Raw genomic sequence first — 27,470 nt, 5'->3', positions numbered from 1 at the left:
ACGCTCAGAAAGCCGTTTGTCCGCCAACCTCACGACGAGCCGGTCCCGAATTAGCTCGTCATGTAATGCTAAATAATTACAATGTTCAGCCAGAGCATACAAAGCTGTCACAAATGAATCAACAGTCTCATTTTCATCCTGTTTACGCATATTGAAACGTGCCCGTTCGTAAATTACATTTCTTCTCCCAACGAAATGTGCCTCAAAACCTGCTTTCACTGCGTCATACTTTGTTTTGTCAGCGTCTGCCAGTGGTAACCCACGGAGAATATCATCCGCCTCATCTCCCATGCAGTAAATGAAAGTATTCACCTGATTTTCATGGAAGTTGCTCGCCAATCGGAACCGTTCAAACCTCCGGATCCATTTTGCCCATTCTTGTGGTTTAGAGAAGTCGAACGGCTCGGGCGGCCGTATGCTGAATGTAGCGCTCGGTCCCGCTGCTCTCGGTGCAGCGACCGCATTATCTCCGCCATCCATTTCAGCTCGGCCGTTCCTCCCACGTATCCGGGCCTCGCGAGCAAAACTAAATCAGGTAACACGTCAAACTACAGCACTTCTGACACCATGTCGTGTCTTTTAAATAATGACTCTGGATTCGAACTGTATGAACGTGTTTACTTTACTTTCTTTAGACAACGTTAAACATACATAACAACTGAATGGCGCTTCCTCGTCGCCACTCTCGTGACATCATCAACATTGCGTCAACCTAGAACACCATAGCAACAACACCACAGACACCTCATACATTTATAAAAAATTTAAACAAAATAAACCACTTTTTGATTTATTTCCCCACAAAATCTGTTGCTCCATAAATTTTCAATACAAAATATTTTCTGCAATCATACACTATGGGAATTGTATAAAGCATCTTAACATACTACAAATACATCAATGATGTGAATGATGCAAATAAAAGAGAAAGATGTCAAATTAAAGTCAACTTTATGGATATATATATACAGTATATATGGCATGAAGCATGTTTTAGAGCACTTCTAGCAGGTCAAGAGTTAATATGTAGCTTTGATTTTTTGAAGAGTTTGACCAGCTCTGGCCCCCTTTAATTATTAGACGGCATTGTTAACATGACTGCTTTTATCATCTCCTGTCCAAGTTTCCAAAGAACCCAGTGTACGTTTACTCCCTCTGTGTTCGTATATATAGGCAGGATTGAGAATGTGAGTGGGCATGATCCCACTCTCTCATCAGTCAGGGTTGGTAGCTGTTGCTCCCTCTGTAAGGATGGTACAGGCAAAGACGGTGGGCTATATCGCCACTCGCGCCCCACCTCTTCATCTGGTACCTCTGTTGGTGATGGGCAAAGGAGAGGAGAACGGGCAATACCGCCACTCATGTCCCCCTCCTTATTCATCGCCCTTCCCAGTGCGGAGAGGGCGCATATAACAGGCTGTTACAGATGAAGGAAGTCCAATCTCGCCACATCACCATAGGCCACCGTTATTCTCAGCGGTTCCCTCCGTATGAAGGTGGTCGTCAGGCAGGGTCGACATGAGGGAGAGCAAGACAGGGTGGAGAGCATGAGGATGCTCTCACTAAACTTCATAAAAGAACAAAAGCACGGCTCTCTCCTAAGGCCTCTTCCAGTTCTGAAAGTAGGGAGGTTTATTTTATGCTCCCTTGTTTGGAGAGCTATGGCTTGGGATTTGGACAGTCAGGATAGCAGATGATTTGCTCTGCCCCCTTCCTTTGGGAGTTGTGTGTGGACGCAGTGAAACTGTTGAAAACTTTTCAGATTTTCAACCTGTTTTGTTTTAATGTCGGTTGTTTATGTAAATAAACAATGTTCACTCGTTCTCTGTGTTACCTGGACTGAGACGAGACACTGCGTCGTGTTGCCGCAGAAAAAACGCTCCATGAACGATGTATAAATAATGTTTTTGTGCTAACATTTTGAGAACATCATTAAAGACAGTAGAGCGTTGGCACTTGCAACGCCAAGGTCATGGGTTCGATTCCCAGGGAAAGCAAGAACTGATAAGAAGGTAAATGTGTACCTTGAAATGCAATGTAAGTCACTTTGGATAAAAGTGTCTGCCAAATGCATAAATGTAAATGTAAAAATGTAAATGTTCCAACAATGTTCTAACATTTTGAGAACATCATTAAAGACAGTAGAGCGTTGGCGCTTGCAACGCCAAGGTCATGGGTTCGATTCCCAGGGAAAGCAAGAACTGATAAGAAGGTAAATGTGTACCTTGAAATGCAATGTAAGTCGCTTTGGATAAAAGTGTCTGCCAAATGCATAAATGTAAATGTAAAAATGTAAATGTTCCCTGTTAGCTAGGAAGCAGCTCTACAGAAGACAATAGTGTCATTATTCAGATCAATTCAGTTCAAGTGTTTTTCTCATCCAATAATGTCAGTACAGTCAGATCAATAATATTGCTGAATTTTAAAGGGGTCCTATTATGCTTTTCCACTTTTTCAACTTTAGTTAGTGTGTAATGTTGCTGTTTAAGCATAAAAAAGATCTACAAGGTTACAAAGCTCAAAGTCCACTCCAAAGGGAGATATTTTATTTAACAGAATCCACTTTTCAAGAACTACAACGAACGGCTCATTTGGACTACAACCAACTACAAGACGGTTAACTCATCCTTAGCCTTGATTTTGTGATCGATTACTATTTGTATTACCTTACTTTTCTTAGTTACCGTAGAAAATTACAAACATACCACTCTGAAACGTCCTGTGAAATCCGTGCTTGCAAAGTCCATGCTTGAAATCTTTTCTGCACGATCCTCTTGTTCGTTAACATTGTCAGGGTTTGAATCGGGCTTGAGTTGATTTTAAATTGACATCCTCAATATTTTCACTAGAGAAGATCTCACAGTTATAAAGGGGCGGGGCATTTCCCGAACAGGTGCCAAGCGCTGCCAATCAGAACACACTGAACCAGCTAACCAATCACATTTCATATTTTGGAAGGAGGGTCTTCATCTAAATAGGCTTGTTGGAGCCAGACTGGGGAGAGAGGTTATAATGTAAAATATGTGAAAAATAATTTTATTTGTAATGCACCTTTCTCAAACTCAAAGCGCTACAGCATGTACAGAACAAAATAAATCAAACAAGGACAAACAATACAAATATAAAAAAATAATACACTGTAATAGGTTATAAATTAAAGGCTTGACTAAAAAGATGTGTCTTAAGAAGTTCCTTAAAACAATCCACAGAAGCAGCATTCCTAGATGCAGGTAATGAGCTCCATAACTTGGGTGCATTACAGAACAATCAAGCATGAAAACATTCTAGTACACCCCAAAAGCTAAATCAAGACTTCGTAAAAGGGCATAATAGGACCCCTTTAAATGTCCACAACTGATCAAGCCAAAGGTGATAATGGCAACTCAACGCAAGTCAAGCCAAATGTATGTCATGACGTCAACTCAACAGCATACTTCATGATTAAGGATTTAGGGTTTGGGTAAGTTGTTTGTGTCATGACTGAGGTGGTTAAAATCAAGAGCACAACAAAGGAGATACAATAGGATACTTTAATTCAAAACTTAGACCAGAAAACAACCAAATATCACTGATAACAATATATAATGCAAGACAACGAACAGGGAGAAACAGAGGGCTTAAATACACAGAGAACAGGGAAACCAGACACAGCTGGGGCAAATGAACTCAATGACAGTAACCATAGTAACTAACAAGACACAGGTGAACCAAATGAACTAATGAAGGAGGAGTGGCTCGAAACAATGAACACAGAGGAAGTCCAAACACAAACAGAAACGTGATATTTTGATGGATGGGACAACATTTTGTTAATTGTACTCTCCGGTTGTTATAATTTCACTTCTTTGATGACTACTGTCTTCATCATTGAAGCCTGTTTTTTAGAACTCCTCAGCCTGTGAGATAAAAGCAAAGAAATGTTATATTTTAACTAACGGTATTTCTGATAATAATCAGATTTTAAGCACATGTATTCTATTTAAAAACCCCAAACTCAGAACTGAATTTAGAATATTTAATTCTTCATCATTTCTAAGACTGCATCGATTATGAAGATGGGAGAATGAATAATGCACTCACCCTTTTATTCGCTGCATCTGAGCAATGGTCTCAGGAAGAACTTTTCCTTTAGTTTCTGGTAACAGTAAAGTAATTAAGCCACCAAAAACTGCCAGGCCTCCAATCACAATATAAGGAATATAACTATAGTAGTTACCTTTACAGAAAGAAAAAAAGAAATAATTTACACAACTGATGACTTATGCAATGTTCATATTGGTCATTTACACTGCTCAAAAAATTAAGGAAACACTTAAATCACACATTGGATCTCAATGAATGAAATTTTCAATTTGAAAATCTTATTCATATACATTCTGTGCTGGTGCCGAGGTTCAGTCCGACAGAAAGTGGAACACCATCGCCAACATGAAGCACCAAGAGTTCATTGGAAAAACCCAGCAGGGAAGACAGGGTCTCTTCTGGGGTGAGCCATGTAAGTTCTGTTCAAAAGCATCTATAAAGGAGCGGAAAAAGCTAGAATTTGCAGAAGTGACAAGATTGGAAGAGGAAAGACTTCTTGTGAAATCTGTTGGCCAAGGTCAACAAGGCCAGTGGACGAAAGTGGGCCGACATCCAGCCAAGGTCAGTCAGTTGGAGCGACATTTGGAGAATTCCCCAAGCCAGGTTAAGTTTATTATTAGAGCCAGTTACGACACACTTCCTAGTCCAGTTAACCTGGCACAGTGTTTTGGGGCGATGGCAAACAAGAGACCCCAGAGCCTTAAGAGTCAGCCTGTCCAATTTGTTAGTGCACTTTCATTTGCACCAAGTCAGTGAAACTAGTTTACAATCACTAATGGTTCCTAACTGGACAGATTGATATCCTGAAGTTGAATTGACTTGGTGTTACTGTGATTATTAAGTGTTCCCTTAATTTTCTTTAAGCAGATTAAATCCTATTGCAAATCCTATATAAAATAATAGAAGAAATATAAAATCTGTGGCTGTACCCAAGTATATGATGAAGGGAGAAACGATGCTCCCGATGCGAGCCGTCATGGAGCAGGTTCCCATGGCCATGTTCCTCACCACTGTAGGAAACAGTTCTGAAGTCACGGCATAAACTACACAGAACGCAGCCGTAACACCAAGTTTTCCCAGCATCTCCACTAAGATTGCCAACTCCATTAGGTCTGCAATGACAAATATATACATTCTCTTTATATAGGCATGCAGACATGATCAAGACCATCTGCTGAAGTTCAGACTGAGCTTCAGAACGTGGAAGAAAGGTAATTTAAGTGACTAAGAACGTGGCACAGTTGTTGGTGTCTGAGAGTTTCAGAAACTGCTGATCTACCGGGATTTTCACACACAACCATCTCTAGGGTTTACAGAGAATGGTCTGGAAAAAGAGGAAATGCCTTGTTGAAGTCAGAGGAAAATGGCCAGACTGGTTCAGCTGATAGAAAGACAACAGTAACTCAAATAAGCACTCGTTACACCCGAGGTCTGAAGAAGAGCATCTCTGAACACACAACACGAACCAACCCTGACGTAGACGGACTACAGCAGAAGAAGACACACCGCAAACTGAGGCTGCGATTCACAGGCTCACCAGAACTGAACAATCGAAGCCTGGAAAAACTGATGAGTCTGGACTTCTGCTGCGACATTCAGATGGTCGGGTCAGTATTTGGTGTGAACAACATGAAGGGATCATCCAGCCCTGTATCAGCGGTTCAGGTGATGTAAATCCCATGTATCTTTTTTACAATATAACGTTTTCTGGGTTTTTTTTACTGCAGAGTCAACAATCTTGCAATCGCTACAGATACAGAAGGGTTTGATGTAATAGTTTACAATGCAAGGCTGCATTTATTTATTATTCAGACATTTAAACTGATGAAAACTGTTGGGAAAAGATTAGACGTACATGATATTAGTATTACAGACATCATCTGTCAGTTGAAATGTCTGATCATTTACAGTTTGCTGTTAGCACTCTAAGCATCAGAAATTCATGAAACCTCCGAATGTCCATATCTCTCTCTGTATATGAAGAGTTCAGATGCAAAAGCCTCTATACCCCTTTTCCACCAAGGCAGTGCTGGTGCCGGTTCAGAGCCGGTGCCTACTCGCGAACCAGTTCTTTGTGTTTCGACAGCCAAAGAACCGGTTCTCGGCCAGGAAAATTGGTTCCAAAGCGGCACCAACTCTTTGCTGGACTAGAACCGTTCTTTTACCACGTCATGCTTACGTCAGGGGCTGGGGGCGGGGTTATTGTCGAACTTCTTCTCGAACGTAACCTCCGTCTATAGTAATCCAGACGAGCAGCACAAATGTGTTCTAAACGTCTTCTTCTGACCCCAATATAGGATCACAAAGCCAGGAGAAACATTTGCAGAAAGACGATGTAGTCCAACATTGTAATTGTTATGCTTGAAGTTGGCGCAAGCGTTTCTAGGAAAGCTAAGACGTAGCCTATGGCAATATACACAGTGACGTAACGACGTCATTCGCTGGGCTCTCTAGTCAGTGGAAAAACAAACAGGTTCTGAGAAAGTTCGCAAGATGAACCAACTTTGAACCAGCACCAGTTCCGAACCAGTTCTTTTTTGGTGGAAAAGGGGTATCTGTGCCATCTGAAAATTTCTTCTATATTGATAATTTTTATCAAGCTCGTATATTTAAGTTCAATTATTTCACTTAAATGGCAATGCAAATTACCTATTAATTATTGATATAATACCTAAATAATTATTGATAAATAATTGATAAAAATGATCATTCTAGAAGAAAATTTCAGATGGCACTTAGAGGCTTTTGCATCTGAACTCTTCATATACAAATTATTTTTGAGAAGTTTGGAAGAAAAGACACAAGAATTTTGACTTTTGTCTGTCACACATGGTTGCGGAGTTATTAGTGAAAACATAAAGTTGATTATTATACGATTTTTTTTTACCAAATTTGTTATACATACTTTTTTTAATACATAAATGTTATACATAATTTCTTTGTTGCAGTCAGCTACAAAAGCAAAAAAGTTTCAAAAAAGTTTTTGGATGTCAAGCAATCGTTAAGGAAGTTGAAAATGTTAAAATGTCTATAGACAAAAAATTCAAATTAAATGAACACTGAGATTTGTGCACAATAACACTCTTGTTTATATAAATGAAATCCTTGTAGATCATGTACTAAAACATCCCTTCATCGCAGGACAGAAGTGACTGCTGTTAAAACCTAGAATCCGTGTAGTAAATAAAGCGCTTATAAACCATTTTTATCAGGCAATTCTGTAATTTGTCAAGTGAGAGAAAAAGTCTTTTAGCTCCTAAATTACAGCCAATGCAACTTCATCGACATTTTTTTGTCTATTGCTGTCCAGAGGATAATCCATGAGCTTAATTGTAAACCTCACTTCCGGTTCAGACTTAACCAGCGTTGTGTAACTACATGTAACTTCCACACAGTTAGATGTGTGATGCAGGACAGGATCGGGTCTTACCTTTAGGAATGAGCTGTACAATGAAGATCATTGCTCCACCCATTAGAAGAGTGGAAGACTGACAGAATCTCCTCCTGCAGAATCTGAGCAGAAGCATGGCTATGATAAAAGCTGGGACCTCCACCACCGCAGACAGGAATAAATTCAGGTATGGGTTTCCATGAAGGTTTGTGGTGTTCAGAAGGAGAGCGTAGTAAGACATGGTGATGACCATCCTGACGGAGAAAAGCAGCACTGGTTTATATCAGCCCTCCTCTGGTGTCTCACGACTCTGAGGTCGTGAGTAAGTAACTACATTACTCCGGATACATTTGAAAACAGCGTTTCGTTTAAAAACGCTCTCCGTCCACAGTAGCGTTTTCAGGCATTTCAATGCGGATGAGAAACTTTTAGAAAACGCCTGAAAATGCTAAATTCACCTTTAGAGCGCATGCGTAAAACCTCACAAAAGCTCACTGAGATGATGCAGATGGACACATAAATAATACAGTTATTGCGCTATTCTTCTGACAGGATCATTTTATTTAGCAAAATATCCTATTGTTGTAAAGTTTTCTTTTATCGAAGCAGAGACCAGGAGACAGTTGGGATCGCGTTCGACAGAAGTTATTCTTTATTGAGAACTCCGCTGTACGTGGCTGCAGTTCTTCCAACATTATCTGAAGTATATAAATTTACATGGTGTCTTATAGGCATTTTAGGAGGAGGGACTTTTGAAGGTGGAGACAAGTTCAAACAAAGCATGTAAATGAGTATACAGGTTAAGGTAACACCCTAGACTGTGAGGGTCTGGCCAATCCTAATTCAATCAGCATAAGGCTCCAAGAGCCATTTGGGTCCGAAAGCCATTTGCAGAACAAAAGGTGAGATTCTCAGTGAATCATTCGTGTGCTAATCCCATCAGTCTGAGTGAAACTGGGGCTCGAAGAGCCATTAAAGACAATAAGGAGAGAACAGGAATTGCAACTTTGCTGAGATCTTAACCTTAAAAGATTCTTTACCATGATGTTATGTACGGAAGCATATTTGAAATAGATTCTTAAATTTGTAACCCTTCTTCACTATCATTCACTGATCGTCCAGGTCGCTCTCACTCACCATTAACGATCTGAAACACAAGTGTCAAGTAACTTTGTGGGCGGATCTCCGGCGCTGTTGCTATTTTCCCGGCGGGATAAATGCCTCTTGCGCCCGGCGCAAATCTAAAAGGGGTTGGTCTGAAGTAGCTTCATTATTCATAGGTGTGGTTTGGGCATAACGTGAAATAAACCAATCAGAGCGACATCTCACATTCCCTTTAAGAGCAGGCGCGCTTGTTCTAAAGCGGATTCCTATTATAACGGCGGATTTGCCAGACGCACGCCAGGAGCGGTTCACAGCCGAGGAGACCGACGTTCTCGTCAGGGACATTGGGGATGGAGAAACTCACCCAAATTAACTTCGGTTAAACAGGCGTATGATAATTTGGGTAAATGTGTAAGTTAGATGTATGCTTTTATAATAAATTGTCTGTCTATCTATCTACCTGTCTATCTATCTATCTATCTATCTATCTATTTATCTATCTATCGTAATAATGTATGATTTGCAAAAATGAAAACTGCTGCATCTGTGTAGATGAGAGAATCAAAGTGCGCGTTGTGCACACGCTACATTGATTATGGCCAAGCATGCACCCTTAAAATAGCATATGAATAACATGCGCAACGCGCCACTGACTTTAAACTATTTTTTCCTGGTTAGTGGAGCAATTGTTTTCTAAACCTGCAAAATAGCATGAAGGAACGTTTGCGCCAGAACACGCCTCCTCTTTGCGCTGAACCGCCCCCGCGAGCGCAAGTGTATTTCTTAGTTAACCGACGTGCTTCTGTGGAGGGAAAAGTCTGCTTTGCGCGGGTGCAAAATAGGAATGATACATGCGTCGGTGTACAAAGTCAATTGCGCTGGGTGCAAGACAGGGCCCAAAGTGTTTGGTCTAAAACACTAAAACTCTCATGTTTTACAGCAGGACTAGCCCGGAAATCCAGACCTAAATCTAAAAGATTAATGGTCTGGCGTCGACTAATGAAAATCGGTCAGCTCGAGGGGCGGCACCAAGCATGCATTTGAAAATCTCACTGCACGCAATTGGATAACACTACGACCAATCACAACAAGCACTATACGCTTAGCTACCAGCGGAGCTAACTGGTAGATTAGACTCTTACAGTATCCGGTCGGCAAAACAGCAAAAACGCCCTTCTTGCAAAGGAAGGATTCGAGCGGCGTCTTCTGTTCCTGTTTTAGAGAAAAAGCCAAGTCTAACTCATTCATTGTAGCGGCCAAAGCCGTTTCAAACAACTGGTGTTCATCCATAGCCATCTTGCAATGTTTACTAGTGACTTCGACGTCACAGCGCTGTCGTCTTCTGTTTAGTTCGCCTCTGGCCCGCCTATATCAGATAACCCGCTGTGATTGGTGCAGCTCGGATCGAGGGGCAAATTTAATGAGCATCATCACTCGACACCAGAGTAACTCGCTGAGCAAATTCAACTTGTGCTCTCGCGAGAACTCTGGATTACCAGGGTACCGCAGGACAGCAAATGTGAGTGAATTCTGTCATCTTTGCAGGACTGTGATATGAAGAGTGTGCAAACTAGCATATTTTAGCAACTGTGTGACAGTGAATAGCACATAACAGTCAGGCACAATTCCGCTATAAACATGAACATCAATTGGTTCAATATGCGTCACATGACTAAACTTATGCCATTGTATTTAAATACCTCAGTTTCCTCAGTACACTACAACGCGAAAACACCGTTTTCAAATTTATCCACTTTGGAGAGCGTTTTCAAAAAGCTTAGTTTTCATGAATAAAAACGCCATCTCAGTGTGAACCGAAGGACAAAACGGAGAGAAAAAGATGCGTTTTCAAACGAAAACGTATTATTGTGGACATGGCCTGAGAAACCCTGTTCAGGTCGGAGAGCGTCGGACAGATCAGGTGTGTTAGATGAGAAACTTGAAAGTAATGTAGTTAATTAAAAACAATATTTGTAGAAAAATATTACTGCATACCACAAAAATGAACAAATCGTGATGGTTAAAACAGCATTAGAGTTCCTTAGAATATCCAGAATGTTATGTTTTTTCTCCCTCATCTTTGCTGCCTCTTCGATCTAAGGACACATGAAGAGCATTACTGAAACTGGAGCAGGTTTGAGTTTATTTAGGGCGTGTTTGTCTAAAGTTCATCACCTCAGAAGAAGTGAAGAGGACTTCAGGAGCGGAGACCTTGTTCTTGTGAGCCGCGAGTCTCAGTATGGCCTCGGCCTCTGCTATTCTTCCCTGAGAGAGGAGCCATCGGGGAGACTCTGGGATAAACCTGGAGCATGACAAACACAAACACTTTTCTTACCAGTTCAGTTTCAGTCAGTTTAGTCAGTTTCAAATATTAATTCAAGAGATATAAATTTGTTTTTTTGTGAGCATTTCAAGCCACTGTACTTTAAGCCATTACTATAATAACCTCTTATGAAAAGGGTTAAAGTCCCCCTGTAGTCAATAATTGTATCCCTTAAAACTCATTTTTGATCACCAAAATTACATATTTAAAGGGGTGGTATAATGCTCTTTTCATAAGATGTAAAATAAGTCTCTGATGTCCCCAGAGTGTGTATGAAAAGTTTTAGCTCAAAATACCCCACAGATATTTTTATATAGCATGTTAAAATTGTCACTTTTTGAGGGTGAGCAAAAATGCACCGTTTTTGTGCCCGTCCCATTAAATGCAAATGAGCTGCTGCTCCCGGCACAGAGGGGACATTCCTCCTGGGTTAGTGACATCACCAACCCTAAAATGTACATAAACCCCGCCCCCAGGACATGATTTATAGATTATAATGACAGAATATGCTAATCAATGACTAGAAGATAACTACACATAAGCTACATAAACTCATCAACTAACCATTCAGAAACGAGTCTCTCCATCATTGTCTGACTCCGGTTTGAACATAAAAGGCTAAACGTTTTTGAAACTTAAAAGCACACAAGCTCTTGTAGCTCCGCCCCCTGTGCCGGGAGCAGCAGCTCTTTTGCATTTAAAGGAACAGACACAAAAACAGTGCGTTTTTGCTCACCCTCAAAAAGTGACAATTTTAACATACCATACAATACCATCTTCTTCCGCTTATCCGGGGCCGGGTCGCAGGGGCAGCAGTCTAAGCAGAGATGCCCAGACTTCCCTATCCCTAGACACTTCCTCCAGCTCTTCCGGGGGGACACCGAGGCGTTCCCAGGCCAGCCAGGAGACATAGTCTCTCCAGCGTGTCCTAGGTCTTCCCCGGGGTCTCCTCCCAGTGGGACGCGCCCGGAACACCTTCCCGGGAAGGCGTCCAGGAGGCATCCGGAACAGATGCCTGAGCCACCTCAGCTGACCCCTCTCGATTTGTGGAGGAGCAGCGGCTCTACTCTGAGCTCCTCCCGAGTGACCGAGCTTCTCACCCTATATCTAAGGGATCGCCCAGCCACCCTGCGGAGAAAGCTCATTTCGGCCGCCTGTATCCAGGATCTTGTCCTTTCGGTCATGACCCAAAGCTCATGACCATAGGTGAGAGTAGGAACGTAGATTGACCGGTAAATCGAGAGCTTCGCCTTGCGGATCAGCTCTTTCTTCACCACGACAGACCGGTACAGCGACCACATTACTGCAGAAGCTGCACCGATCCGTCTGTCAATCTCCCGTTCCATCCTTCCCTCACTTGTGAACAAAACCCCAAGATACTTGAACTCCTCCACTTGAGGCAGGAACTCTCCACCAACCTGAAGTAGGCAAGCCACCTTTTTCCGACTGAGGACCATGGCCTTGGATTTGGAGGTGCTGATTCTCATCCCAGCCGCTTCACACTCGGCTGCAAACCGTCCCAGTGCATGCTGAAGTTCCTGGTCTGAAGGGGCCAACACGACAACATCATCCGCAAAGAGCAGAGACGAAATCGTGTTGTCCCCAAACCTGACACCCTCCGGCCCCTGGCTGCGCCTAGAAATTCTGTCCATAAAAATTATGAACAGAACCGGCGACAAAGGGCAGCCCTGCCGGAGTCCAACATGCACCGGGAAGAAGTCTGACTTACTGCCAGCAATGCGAACCAAGCTCCTGCTTCGGTCGTACAGGGACCGGACAGCCCTTAGCAAAGGACCCCGGACCCCATACTCCCGGAGCACCCTCCACAGGCCGCCATGAGGGACACAGTCGAATGCCTTTACCAAATCCACAAAGCATGTGGATTGGTTGGGCAAACTCCCATGAACCCTCCAGCACCCTGTAGAGGGTATAGAGCTGGTCCAGTGTTCCACGGCCTGGACGAAAACCGCACTGTTCCTCCTGAATCCGAGGTTCTACTATCAGCCGGATTCTCCTCTCCAGTACCCTGGCATAGACTTTCCCAGGGAGGCTGAGAAGTGTGATCCCCCTGTAGTTGGAAGACACCCTGCGGTCCCCCATCTTAAAAAGAGGGACCACCACCCCGGTCTGCCATCCCAGAGGCACTGTCCCCGACTGCCACGCGATGCTGCAGAGGTGTGTCAGCCAAGACAGCCCCACAACATCATCACAATTTTAACATGCTATATAAAAATATCTGTGGGGTATTTTGAGCTAAAACTGCACACACACACTCTGGGGACATAAGATACTTATTTTACATTTCGTGAATAGGGCATTATTCCACCCCTTTAAACGTTTATTTCTTGAAAAACATTTCTTCTTGCCTTAAAATATCTTGAATGTAACTCGACACCCTTGCCTCATTTAGTATGCGCGGTTCTATGAATATGCAAATGAGCCCCGCCTCCACTCACTCAGCTCAGAGATCCACTGGTTGACGATCACACGTTGATCTGATTGGTTACAAGGTAGTTTGTGACGTCAGAAACACCAGCGATTTCAAAGCGTGTTTTTGAGACTGTCTTTGGTTCACTGCAGTTTTAAGGAGAAAATACTCAGCAATGGTGTCGAATTTACACATGGTTTGTCTTAAAGCATATTAAAAATAACACATAGACTTATAAACAACATTTAAAAGTTTGATTTTCACCACAGGGGGACTTTTCTCAATTTATGATCCCTTTTGTTAGGGACACAAACATAATATGAAGTGGGGCTGCACACATAGTCTCAAAATATTAACTAATAACTATCCTCCTGAGACATATGAAATACCGTATGTCCACACTATATGCGATTGGATTGCTTTCTCCATATTGTGACGAGCGTCCCGGCCGATCATCAGCGTCGCCCTGGAAACAAACGAGCCACAGCTGCACGTCCGCATCACGCCCCGATCGGCCTCAGCTGCGGCTCATCAACTGGTGTGCTTATAAGCACACATGGCACAAGAGTTGGGGGAGAACCTCTCACTGAGAAAGTGGAACTAATGCTTCTCTCTATTCTCTCACAGACAGCAGCTGAAGCCGATCTCTCCCCACGAGCACTCAGACACGGACTTCACTGGCACGAGGATAAGAAGCACACCACTCACCGGAGCACCTACCCGTACTGTCTGCTTTCACCATTCACTCTGTTCAATAAACCCACCCTCCGGGGCTTTAATTTAAGCTCTTCTTGTTGTGTGATTCTTCACCCCGTGACAGTCTGGTGGAGAATGCGGGCAGAAGAGTGAAGAATCGCCAACAAGTGATTAAAAAAAAAAAAAAAACTCAGCGGTTCTTTTTCCTTTGTGTTCTGGTTATGGCAGACGAGCGCTCCTCCCCCGAGATGGACCAACTTCTCCAAAGGATCACTGAGGTCAGCATCCGCCAGCAGCAGATTGTCGAGCACCTCGCCACCCGGCAGGGCGAAGCCGAACAGGAAGTCGCGGCCCTTCGTGCAGCCGCCGTCCAACACGCTCCGCCGCCGGACCCTCGCGTGCAAGCCGCCAGGTTATTACCTAAATTAACCCCTCACGATGATGTAGAGGCATTCTTGTGAATGTTTGAAACAACAGCGACAACAGAGGAATGGCCACCCGCCGACTGGGCGCGGGCGCTAGCCCCACTCCTCACTGGAGAAGCCCAGCGGGCTTATTTTTCTCTTCCAGCCGCTGTCGCCGACCGATATCCGGATGTCAAGAGAGAAATCCTCAGCCGTTTAGGGCTGTCGCCAGTCTGCGCGGCCCAATATTTCTTCGACTGGATTTACAAGTCCCGCCTGCCCGACCGCGCCCAGGTTGCTGAGCTCTCACGGCTTGCACAACACTGGCTCTTGGAGGGAGACCCCACGCCGGAACAAGTGGTGGAACGCGTCGTCGTTGACCGGCTACTTCGTGCCCTGCCCCGCTCCCATCGACAGGCCGTCGCCATGAGGGGTCCAAATACCACCCTGGAACTCGTCGAGGCCATCGAGCTGGCGGATGCGGCCCAACATCGAGATGCCGGGGAGAGAGCGCCACCGTTTCCCCGGAGGGTGGTCCAGGAGCGACGCGCGCCGGAGGGCACGTTCCGACCAAACAGCAGGCCTGCGGCTCCCTCTATCCGTGATGAGCCTATGCCCACGGAGGACCCCACACCACCCACTAAAAACTGGCTGGCGGGCTGCATCGTCCACAGCCACCCACCCCCAGGGGCCCCCGAGGTCGACGTGAAAATAAATGGGAAGCCTTTCCGCGCCCTCTTGGACTCCGGCAGCGCAGTCAGCCTGATCCAGTCTCGTCTGCTGTTCCCCCGCACAGACTCCAAAGCTCGTCTTCCCATCACCTGCGTCCACGGGGAGACCCGAGAAGTACCGACCCGGAGAGTGACGATCTCAGCCCCCTCAGGTTCCTGGCCGGTCGAAGTAGGACTGGTAAAGGACCTTCCAGTGCCGGTCCTGCTGGGAAGAGACTGGCCCGGATTTGACCGCCTCCTTGCCACTGCCGCCCAGCCCGTCAGCCCGAGAGGGAGCCGCCGGAGACAGAGACCAGCCCGCGGACCACGTCAGCGCCCCGCCCTCCTGGCCTCTGACAGCGGGAGAGATGGTGAGTCCCCTTCCCAATGCCCTAATCTCTTCTTTGATGTTTTTCAGCAGGTCACGGAAGGGGGCTCATTCGCAAGGGAACAGCGCGAGGACGACAGGCTGAAACACTGTTGGGAACGGGTCCGTATCATAGACGGGAAAGAAGTTCAGCCTGGTCCCCATCCTCTCCCGCACTTTGTGGTCCAAAATGGCCTGCTGTATTGTGTCGCGCAGCGAAGGGGGGAGGAAGGAACGTTGCTGGTGGTGCCCCGGTCGAAGACAGAGACGGTGCTGGAGCTCGCGCACACACACCCCATGGCGGGGCACCTCGGGGCTGACAACACTACACAGAGAATCCGGGACCGTTTCCACTGGCCGGGGATTGACGCCGAGGTAAAACGCTTCTGTCAGGGCTGCCCGACCTGCCAACGTACCTCTCCCAGGAAGCCTCCCCCAGCCCCATGATTTCGCTGCCCATCATCGACGTGCCCTTCGAGCGCATCGGGATGGATCTGGTAGGGCCGCTGCCGAAGTCAGCCCGGGGACACGAACACATCCTGGTGATTGTCGACTACGCCACCCGGTATCCGGAAGCAGTGCCCCTCCGGAAAGCTACGGCCAAGTCCATCGCCCACGAGCTCTTCATGCTGTTCAGCCGAGTCGGCATCCCAGCGGAGATACTGACCGACCAAGGTACCCCTTTTATGTCCCGGCTAATGGCTGATCTCTGCAGGCTGCTGAGGGTGAAGCAGTTGAGGACTACAGTCTACCACCCGCAAACCGACGGCCTCATGGAGAGGTTTAACCAAACCCTCAAACAAATGCTCCGCAGAGTGACCGCAGAAGACGGGCGCGATCCTCTTCGGAATCCGCGAGGTTCCCCAGGCCTCAACTGGCTTCACCCCCTTTGAGCTCCTGTTCGGACGACAACCTCGTGGCCTCCTGGATGTAGCAAGGGAGGCCTGGGAGCAGCAGCCTGCAGCCCATCGCTCCGTCGTGGAACACGTAAGACAGATGAGGAACAAGATCGACCAGGTCATGCCGTTAGTCCGGGAACACCTGGTGAAGGCGCAGCAGTCCCAACAACGGCACTACAACCGAGCAGCCCAGCCACGGGAATTCCAACCCGGGAGACCGTGTTATGGTCCTAGTCCCCAACGCCGCCTGTAAGTTCCTCGCCACCTGGCAGGGCCCGTACACCGTCCTGGAGAAAATTGGCCCCGTCACCTATCGCCTACGCCAGCCAGAAAGGCGCCGTCCAAATCAGTTGTACCACATCAACCTCCTCAAGAAGTGGGTGGGAACTAGAGACCAACTTACAGCTCTAACCGTCTCCGAACCCGTGGTTGTGGACTTCAACCCCCAGCTCTCGGCTGCTCAGAAGGCGGACCTGCAGCACCTGGTCGGTCAGTTTTCGGATGTGTTCTCTCCACTCCCCGGGCGGACCAACGTACTACATCACGACATCCCAACACCACCTGGAGTCGTCGTCCAGCAGCGCCCCTACCGCGTCCCTGAGGCTCGTCGGCAGGCTATCGAGGAAGAGGTACAACATATGTTGAAGTTAGGGGTGATAGAACCATCGCGCAGCCCGTGGTCCAGCCCAATTGTGATGGTCCCAAAACCGGACGGCACCCTCCGCTTCTGTAACGACTTTCGGCGCCTCAACGAAGTCTCAGAGTTCGACGGGTACCCCATGCATCGAGTGGATGAATTACTGGACCGCCTGGGGAGGGCCCGGTTTATCTCCACCTTGGACCTTACAAAAGGATATTGGCAGGTACCACTTTCTCCCTCTGCAAAGCCCAAAACAGCGTTCTCCACCCCCAGTGGGCACTGGCAATACCGGACCCTTCCCTTCGGCCTTCATGGAGCGCCCGCTACCTTTCAAAGACTGATGGATATCGTCCTGCGGCCCCATCGGGCCTACGCCGCCGCCTATATCGACGATGTCGTCATCCACTCAGAGGCGTGGGAGGACCACCTGGATCGTCTACGGAGGGTGCTGTCCGATCTCCGGAGGGCTGGACTCACCGCCAACCCTCGGAAATGTCATTTAGCGCTGTACGAGGCAAAGTACCTAGGTTTCCAAGTGGGACGAAGGATGATCCGTCCCCAGGAAAAGAAGGTAGAGGCCGTCCGGACAGCCCCACAGCCAAGGACCAAAACCCAGTTACGAGCGTTCTTAGGGTTGGCGGGGTACTATTGCTGCTTCATCCCTGAATTCTCCTCTTTAGCCGCCCCCCTGACAGATCTGACCAGGAAGGGACAGCCGGAGAAAGTACAGTGGACCCCGGCAGCAGAAGACACTTTCAAGAAGGTTAAATCCGCCCTCACCTCGGAGCCAGTCCTGCGAGCTCCCGACTTCACCTGTCCCTTCCTGCTGCAGACGGATGCCTCAGACACAGGTTTGGGAGCCGTCCTCTCCCAAATCCAAGAGGGAGAAGAGCATCCGGTCCTGTACATCAGCAGGAAGCTCTCCCCAGCCGAGAGAAACTATGCCACCGTGGAGAAGGAGGCTCTGGCCATCAAGTGGGCAGTCTTGGAGCTGCGATACTACCTCCTTGGCCGGAGGTTCACCCTGGTCACCGACCATGCCCCTCTCCAGTGGATGGCACGAGCCAAGAATACCAACGCCAGGGTGACCCGATGGTTCCTCGCGCTCCAGGATTTCCACTTTGAGGTACAACATCGGGCCGTAGACATGAACTCAAACGCCGACGGACTCCCTCGGATCTGGGCAGCTTTTGCAGGTCTGTCAGGGGTCACTCCCCACCCACCCCCTCTCTCTCCCCTGCTGTCTCATATCTTCAACAGGACCAGGACAACGCTTGGGGGGGGGGAGTGTGACGAGCGTCCCGGCCGATCATCAGCGTCGCCCTGGAAACAAACGAGCCACAGCTGCACGTCCGCATCACGCCCCGATCGGCCTCAGCTGCGGCTCGTCAACTGGCGTGCTTATAAGCACACATGGCACAAGAGTTGGGGGAGAACCTCTCACTGAGAAAGTGGAACTAATGCTTCTCTCTATTCTCTCACAGACAGCAGCTGAAGCCGATCTCTCCCCACGAGCACTCAGACACGGACTTCACTGGCACGAGGATAAGAAGCACACCACTCACCGGAGCACCTACCCGTACTGTCTGCTTTCACCATTCACTCTGTTCAATAAACCCACCCTCCGGGGCTTTAATTTGAGCTCTCCTTGTTGTGTGATTCTTCATCCCGTGACAATATATTAATGACCAGTGTTGTGTGTAACTCATTACAAGTATCTTGAGTTACGTAATCAGATGACTTTTTCAAGTAATGCATGTGAGTGCATTTCACGCATTAGTAATCGCTGGCGTTCAGCGGGGAGGGGAGGCGTGAACCGGTGTAGATGCACTAAAATCAGACAGGAAAACCGTGACTGAGAACAACGTCGGGAAGCGTGTTTGTGAATGCGGGGCCAGGGGGTGATATTCAGTTTTGATTTGATGTATGATGAGAATCATTGAATTTGATGAGAATGATTTGATATTTATTTATTAATTTATCTGAGGTGCCGGAACGCAGTTCCGGACCGTTCCGGCCCACTTTAACCCCTGTTTATATATATATATATATATATATATATATATATATATAAATTTACCAATTTAAAATACAAATACAAAAGCTGTGATGTAGTTAATCTGGTTAATTTCTTCTTTTTTTGGCTAGTAGAAGTTCTGAATGGCCGGTAACTTAAAAATTTTGTAGCCAAATTGTCCGGTGGGTGATAAAGTTAATTTCAAACCCTGGGAGTAACGCAATATTGTAATGCATTACTTCTCAAATGAGTAACTTTCCCCAACACTCTTAATGACCTCCTGCTTTCCCTGGTTTATAGCCGTTTGATGTTACAATGAAATATCTTTCTTCATGTGTTATCTTAATTCTTCACACCTGATCTTTCTTTCTAATTCTCTGTGGCTTTAAATTCGTCTCTGCACACACTCACCACCACAGCGGTAGATACAGGAGTCCAGTGAGGGCGTTCGTGAGCACCAGCCATCGCCAGCTGCGGATGAAATAAGCTGCTAACGGAAAGAGCATCAGACCGATTCCAGATCCCATGAAGACACCCAGAGAACCGAACACCACCCGACTCGCTGGACTCAGAATCTCACAACCTGTTCATCAAGAGGAATGCATTTTCATCAGATGAGAGGAGACACAGATGACTTTTGAAATCTTGCATGATGAAATCGTGCATGATTGTAATTCATGGTTTTACCTAGGACATATGCTACAACATAATTAGAAAAACCACTAAATCCCACAAGGAAGTAGATGGCAGTGAAGATTTCCCAGCTTGGAGAAAACATCTGGATTATGATGGTCACTGTCTGCATAGCCATCATGGCAAAAAGTATAGGTTTCCTGCCGTACCTGCACATATCAAATATATCAAATATATCATATTTTATCATTTTAGAGTCATATTTGAATTCCACATATTAAAAGTTTAGCTTAGCTGTCAGCTCTATTAACCATTAGTGTATTTTGTGTGAAGATTCGAGAGCTAACACTTGGATTGTGGGCGCTAACCTGTCAGACATCTGTCCTGAAAGAAAGGTCCCCACCAACACACCAAAGAAGTATATAGATGAGGTCAGTGGGCCTTTGTACTCATTCTCACAAACCAAGTCCCACTGAAAAACACAAACACAGAAAAGTAACTTAAAAAAGTCAATGGGCCCTATTTCGCTCCCAGCGCTATTGACTTTGTACAGCGACGCATGTATCATTCCTATTTTGCACCCGACGCACAGCAGACTTTTCCCTCCACAGACGCACGTCGGTATATTAGGGAATGAACTTGCGCTCCCGGGGGCGGTTCAGCGCAAAGAGGAGGCGTGTTCCGGCGCAAACGTTCCCTGGTGCTATTTTGCAGTTTCAGAAAACAATTCCACCACTGACCAGGAGAAACATAGTCTAAAGTCAGTGGCGCGTTGCGCATGTTATTCAGATGCTATTTTAAGGGCGCATGCTTGGCCGTAATCAATGTAGCGTGTGCACAACACACACACACTTTGCTTCTCTCATCTACATAGAAGCAGCAGTTTTCATTTTTGCAAATCATACATTATTACAAGGAAAAATATTAACACACGAGGAAAATCATTGTTGTGTCCATGAAGATGTGAAAAAATAGGCATAAATCTAGCTTACACATTTACCCAAATTACGCCTGTTTAACAGAAGTTAATTTGGGTGTGTTTCTCCATCCCCAATGTCACTTCTCTGTGTTTTTACGGCCCTGACGAGAGCGTCGGTCTCCTCGGCTGTGAACCGCTCCTGGCAAATCCGCCGTTATAATAGCAACCCGCCATAGAACAAGTGCGCCTGCTCTTAAAGGGAATGTGAGATGTCGCTCTGATTGGTTTATTTCACGTTACGCCCAAACCACACCTATGAGTAATGAAGGTACTTCAGACCAACCCATTTTAGATTTGCGTCGGGCGCAAGAGTAATTTATCCCGCCGGTATAATAGCAACAGCGCCGAGACCCGCCCACAAAGTTACTTGCGTTTCAGATCGTTAAAATAGGGCCCAATGCATATATATACAGTATATATATTATAACTTCCCTTCCTTTGAAACCAAATAACTGAGATTTCTTGTTGTATCGCTGCTTCAATAGGTAGAGAATTACAATAATATAAATAAAGTTCCAGGTGCCCAACCAAAGGGAACACGGATCATCATAATGGTGAAGTTCAAACAAAACATTTGAGGAAAATCAACATAAATTTTTGAAGTCAGCTTATGTCATGTTCTCTCAAAATGTTCAGTTGTATTGACAATTCAACATTTAAGATGACTTTGGGAAATGAGTGAATGCAAACAGAAAAATAACTGCAGAAGTGGTGGAAATTTGTGAAAAGTCGATTAAAAATTGCCCCACCTTTATTTATTATTATTATTTATTTATTTTGCTTGACAAATGTGCTGCATATACAATGCTGGGCATTGAATACAAATTTAAATGAGTAATCCATCATATTCTGAAATGTTTAATGGTTTTTAAATGATATTTACAGTATTTACAATATTAGAAATATATATATTTTTAATTTAATATGTTTCTCCTAAAATAAAATTGAAGACATCTTAAGACAAAGCTGATACATAAATGAGACATATAGAATCAACACTTAGTATTGTGAGCTTAGAGAAACCTCTGTGGGTCGCACATTGACATCGAGACACAACTGCACCTCAGACAGCACAGGTTCCAGTCCCAGATAAAGGTACTTTCCTTTTCCGGTTCTCTTCTCGCCTTTCCCACCTTAAAGGGTTAGTTCACTCAAAAATGAAAATCCTATCAGTAATCACTCACCCTCATGTTCCAACCCTGTAAGACTTTCGTTCATCTTCGGAACACAAATTAAGATATTTTTGATTAAATCTGAGAGCTGTCTCGCTCCTTCATAGGCTTCTAGGTAATTGAAACTTGCCGGCCCAGAAAGTAAGTAAAGACAATGTTTAAAATAGTCCAAGTGACTACAGTGGCTCAACCTTAAAGGGGTCATATCAATGGTTCTCAACCTCTCCTGCAGGGACCCCCTGACAGGCCATGTTTCTGTTTTAACCCTGAAATGGCACACCTGATTCAAATAATGAGTAGTTATTAGAGTAGGAAGAGTAGGAATTAATCAATTAATCAATTAGTCAACTACTCATTAAGCCTTTAATTAATTGAATCAGGTGTGCCATTTCAGGGTTAAAACAGAAACATGGCCTGTCAGGGGGTCCCTGCAGGAGAGGTTGAGAACCACTGGGTCATATAATGCCATTTTTGTACAAGTTATTATGATTCTTTAGGGTCTAAATAAAAAGTTTGTAATACACTTTTAATTAAAAATTCTCATTAGTATTGTAAGAAAACACTAATTTTACCTGGTCAAAAACAGCTCTATTTTCAGCACGCCGTTTAAGTGCATGTGTCTTTAAATGATAATGAGCTTTGCTCCCCCCGCCCCTCTGCTCTGTGCATACACTGTAACACAATAACTGTAATGCTTCCTGTCTTGTGTTTCCCTCGTCTTGCGTGGACTTTAGTTATTTCCTGTTCTGTGTCATGTTTTGTAGTCCTTTGTAGTTTTTCTAGTTTATTAGTATCCCCAGGTGTTTCTAATTAGCCACACCCCCTTGTTATCTTGTTTAGCTTGTTGGTCCCTGTGTATTTATAGCCCTTGTGTTTCACTTGTTACTTTGTCAGTTGTTGTACATGTAAGGGTTGCTTCTAGTCTTGCCATGCTCGTGGTTTTGTTTCTTTATCCCTGAAGTTCTTTATTATTTGTTCTATGTCTATTTCATTAAAACCTTGCGTTTAGATCCTCGCTTCCGCCTGCTTTCTCCGGCACGTTACAGAACAACTGACCGACTATTAGTGATGGCCAGATCGAGGCCTCGTGAAGCAATTGAAACAGTTGAACCAAATGTGCCATATTGTTTCGAGGCTTCGAATCAATCCGACACCCGTCTCAACGGTGACACCTAGTGGTCACTTGCAGGTGTTGATCTGAAACAACCTTGACGAGCCATTAAAAAAATGTGTTGTTTTTTTATTATTATAATTTTCTAATATGTGAAGATTGTAACCTATAGGCTCCTCACTGTGCATAATGTTATTTTGGTCTTGCAAAATGAATATTAATAAAAGAAATCAAGCCACAATGTCTCACTTTTTTAGAGATTTTTATTCAAAAATATTAATTTCTCTGCTGTGGAAGGACTTAGACTACTTCTTTTTTTACAGATAATTTCTCCAGCCTTTGAAAAAATCCTCTCACAAGGGATACTTGTTACTGGCATGCAAAGATATATATATATATATATATATATATATTGTTTTGGTGATTTTCCTTTTATTGTGACAGGACAGTAGAGAGATGACAAAAAAAAACGAGGCGGGAAAGGTCCACGAGCCGGGACTCGAACTCGGGACGCCCGAGTGCAAAGGCGCTACATGTCGGCGCACTGACCACGAGGCCATTGGCGCCGACTGCAAAGATATTTTTTAGCTAGGACATACAAATGAGGAAAGACTACTGCTATCTCTTTCCAGTTTCATTTAAATTCCAGTTAAATTTAAATGCAAGCCTAAATAGCCTATAACTAATCAAATCGCACTATGTCACTATATCACCAAAAATCCGCTATCTCAAAATCAAACTCCTCTCACAAAAACCCACGAGGTCAAGATGCGTTGATTTCACTTTTATACAGATGTGCGACTGTGTGGTCTGTTCCCGACCGTGTCAATCAAACGCTGATTCGGCGGACCACACCTGATGAAACACTTCGAGGCTTCGTTTGGCCATAGTCACGTGACATAGGTGTTTTGAATCACGCTTCGGATCAGTGTTTCGAAACATCTGCGCTTCGGGATCTCGCAAAGCTTCGGAACGACTGTTTCGCGTCAGCCATCCTTACCGACTATGGATCTAGCAAGTACTAGCTGGGACCCACTGAGCAAAATTTGTTCTATTTTTCAAGATGATCGCAGCATCGAAAGTTATGTGGAGGAGTTCCTTTTTTATAGTCATCTCGTTCCTGGGAATGAGGCTAGGCTGAAGGACTGTTTCTGGAGTGGACTAGAACAGGACATTAGCTTAAATTTACCAGAGGAAGACCCCAGCTGGACCCTGGTACAGTACATTGACTTTGTCCTGCAGTTTTGTGGTTCCCCCTTCACTGTAGGGGAGGTGGAGAAACTTCACACCAGTCCAGCCGAGCCTGCAGTTCACGTCACGTCTGCTGATCCAGAGACTGTTCACGTCGCTGCTGCTGATCCAGAGACTGTTCACGTCGCTTCTGCTGATCCAGAGACTGTTCACGTCGCTTCTGCTGATCCAGAGACTGTTCACGTCGCTTCTGCTGATCCAGAGACTGTTCACGTCGCTTCTGCCGATCCAGAGACTGTTCACGTCGCTTCTTCTGATCCAGAGACTGTTCACGTCGCTTCTGCCGATCCAGAGACTGTTCACGTCACTTCTGCTGATACAGAGCCTTCACCGCTGGTCCTGCCCAGCTCAGAGTCCTCTTCACCGTCGGTCCCGTCCAGCACAGAGCCTTCACCGCTGGTACCGCCCAGCTCAGAGTCCTCTTCGCTGCTGGTTCTGTCCAGCTTAACGCCCTCTTCATCGCTGGTCCTGTCCAGCTCAGAGTCCTCTTCACCGCTGGTCCCGTCCAGCTCAAAGCCCTCTTCGCCGCTGGTCCTGCCCAGCTCAAGGCCCTCTTCATCGCTGGTCCAGGACTCTTTACCGGGGAGCCTCCCCAAGAAAATTTTGGGGGGGGGGGCAATACACCTCCGGACCAGTCTGATCCGCCAGGACCGCCAGAGGGGTGGTCTCCTGTTCCGCCCTGGACGTCCGAGGGTCCATCATCTCTGCCTTGGACGCCCGAAGGTCCTTCAGCTCTGCCATGGCCGCCTGAGGGGTCGTCTCCGCCCTGGCCGCCTGAAGGGTCGTCTCCGCCCTGGCCGCCTGAAGGGTCGTCTCCGCCCTGGCCGCCTGAGGGTTCGTCTCCGCCCTGGCCGCCTGAGGGTTCGTCTCCGCCCTGGCCGCCTGAGGGTTCGTCTCCGCCCTGGCCGCCTGAGGGGTCGTCTCCGCCCTGGCCGCCTGAGGGGTCGTCTCCGCCCTGGCCGCCTGAGGGTTCGTCTCCGCCCTGGCCGCCTGGGCCGCCTGAGGGTTCGTCTCCGCCCTGGCCGCCTGAGGGGTCGTCTCCGCCCTGGCCGCCTGAGGGGTCGTCTCCGCCCTGGCCGCCTGAGGGGTCGTCTCCGCCCTGGCCGCCTGAGGGTTCGTCTCCGCCCTGGCCGCCTGAGGGTTCGTCTCCGCCCTGGCCGCCTGAGGGTTCGTCTCCGCCCTGGTTGCCTGCACAGCCTGCTCTGCCCTGGTTGCTTGCACAGCCTGCTCCGCCCTGGTCGCCTGCACTGGCTGCTCCACCCTGGCCTCTCGTCCTGTCGCAGTCTCCAGGCCCTCTTCCGTTCCATGGGCCTGGCCCTCCATCCCGCCCCCGGATCCGCCTCCGATCCACCACCCTCCTGGACTATTGTTTTTCTGAGGAGTGTCTGGAATCCACTCCTTAAGTGGGGGGCTATGTAATGATTCCTATCTTGTGTTTCCCTCGTCTTGTGTGGACTTTAGTTATTTCCTGTTCTGTGTCATGTTTTGTAGTCCTTTGTAGTTTTTCTAGTTTATTAGTATCCCCAGGTGTTTCTAATTAGCCACACCCCCTTGTTATCTTGTTTAGCTTGTTGGTCCCTGTGTATTTATAGCCCTTGTGTTTCATTTGTTACTTTGTCAGTTGTTGTACATGTAAGGGTTGCTTCTAGTCTTGTCATGCTCGTGGTTTTGTTTCTTTATCCCTGAAGTTCTTTATTATTTGTTCTATGTCTATTTCACTAAAACCTTGCTTTTAGATCCTCGCTTCCGCCTGCTTTCTCCGGCACGTTACAATAACACAATAACCATAACGCGTTGTCCATTATAAACGTGGGATTATGAATTATATTGAGAACGTCGTACATAGAAAACATGCCGTAATGTACACAGTGTAAACAGCCGCATTCATCGTGAAGCGTGCAGCAAGCGATTTGCAAAGATTAATATAAAGGTTAATAAAACGTTACACTCACTTCTTCTTCTGGAGGTGCAGCAGGAACACGAATAGTTGGTACCGATCCTTTTTTCAGGAGCAGCTTCTTAGCAAAACCAGCTTTATAACGTCACTGACCCTCGTCTGTAAAGCAGTCTGGTGTGTGAAATGATTCGCGCAAACATGAAAGCGTTGACGTTGATCGTGGGGAATATTCCCTTCGAAAACAAAACTCTGGTTCGGAGTAACGTTAGGAGTTTATCCGGTTCGGATTTAGGAACATCAAAATGACTGCTGTGTTCCTTATTACACCCAATAACAGAACACCACACTCGCTTAGACGCCATTCTGCTCCAGCGTATCAACAATGGCGGACTATGATGACAGCTCGCTCAGGGCGGGTCTGTGTTGAAACGCTGCTGTCAATTAACAATCGTGGGAGGGGCGTCCGACCGTGTGACGCCACACGGCTCGATTTGAGACAGGGAAAACATATAAGGAGATTTAAAAAAAACTCCTTTATCATTATATGATGGTTGTGTACAGGCACTGCCAACACACATTTCAGTACAATCAACTAGTAAAAGTGCATGTACCATTATATGACCCCTTTAAGAGAACTGAGACACTGTTGATACTAAAATGAGAGATATTTGAGAATCACATCTAAGTCTCCTAAGCTTAGGGAAAGCAACCACTGAGCAATACATTTTTCCTCTGGGCAGAAACAAGCCAGAAACTCTTATTGTTTCCCCCAATCAAAGTTACTTGGACTGATCTTCAAAGGATTGTCCAGATTTATCTCAAGTTTGGTCAGTTGGACATTAGACCGTACAGCAACAGTACATCACCATACAAACACCTTGCCGACTGACCTCTGTCACTGTCGTAGACTCGTAAATCACTTTACTGTAGTTCCAGCCATTCAGACAGGACTCGATCTCTATCTCACTGACATTGACATCCACATTTGGGGTGTAGTTAAGCATGGAAACATTTCTCAGTGTTTCCATGTTGTATCTGGAGCAGGAACTGCGCTTTAAAACGCCATCTTGCATCACTGTTGGGATTGCGGCTTCTCTCCACACGTCACTGATGTTGTACTCCTCGGGGATCAGACACTCGTGAGGTGGCGTATCACCCACAAAAACGATGTAGATGCCCACAAAACCATTTGGAAGGATACTTATAGCTAATGCGAAGAAAACAGTCAGCTGGAATGGACCCCATGTTCCCAGAAAAGAAGTGATTTCATCATAATCTCTCATTTTTCTCCGCTGTGTCCTAGCAATGTCCTCTTTCTTCTTTCATTCAGTTTTGCACATGCTTGTAACCCCTCCCAAACACACA

The 27,470-nt window shown here is 46.0% G+C and overlaps 1 protein-coding gene across 1 annotated transcript; it reads right to left on the bottom strand.

Moving 5' to 3' along the window:
- Positions 1–3,516: 3,516 nt before the first annotated feature.
- On the bottom strand, positions 3,517–27,470 carry slc22a4 (solute carrier family 22 member 4). Its single transcript, XM_082141319.1, has 10 exons — positions 26,996–27,470; positions 20,064–20,167; positions 19,750–19,904; positions 19,474–19,645; positions 10,754–10,880; positions 10,574–10,674; positions 7,514–7,728; positions 5,013–5,195; positions 4,081–4,216; positions 3,517–3,896 (listed from the first exon to the last, which is right to left on the bottom strand). Exons 1-10 carry the CDS (start codon positions 27,386–27,388, stop codon positions 3,830–3,832), a joined length of 1,653 nt encoding a protein of 550 aa, XP_081997445.1. The 5' UTR covers positions 27,389–27,470; the 3' UTR covers positions 3,517–3,829.

The sequence above is a fragment of the Leuciscus leuciscus genome, assembly GCF_965113295.1.
Source record: "Leuciscus leuciscus genome assembly, chromosome: 16".
Taxonomy (NCBI): Eukaryota; Metazoa; Chordata; class Actinopteri; order Cypriniformes; family Leuciscidae; genus Leuciscus; species Leuciscus leuciscus.
The sequence above is the reverse complement of the archived record's forward strand: the minus strand, read 5'-3'. Positions and strand labels throughout refer to the sequence as shown.

What these genes read in the sequence shown, in the direction of transcription:
- slc22a4 (XM_082141319.1), bottom strand. Translation starts at nt 27,388, where the DNA reads ATGAGAGATTATGATGAAATCACTTCTTTTCTGGGAACATGGGGTCCA. An exon ending in TCAGGACAGATGTCTGACAG is followed by an intron (nt 19,905 to 20,063) that starts GTTAGCGCCCAC and finishes TGATATGTGCAG; the next exon opens with GTACGGCAGGAAACCTATAC. An exon ending in CTGTATCTACCGCTGTGGTG is followed by an intron (nt 10,881 to 19,473) that starts GTGAGTGTGTGC and finishes GTCATGCTCCAG; the next exon opens with GTTTATCCCAGAGTCTCCCC.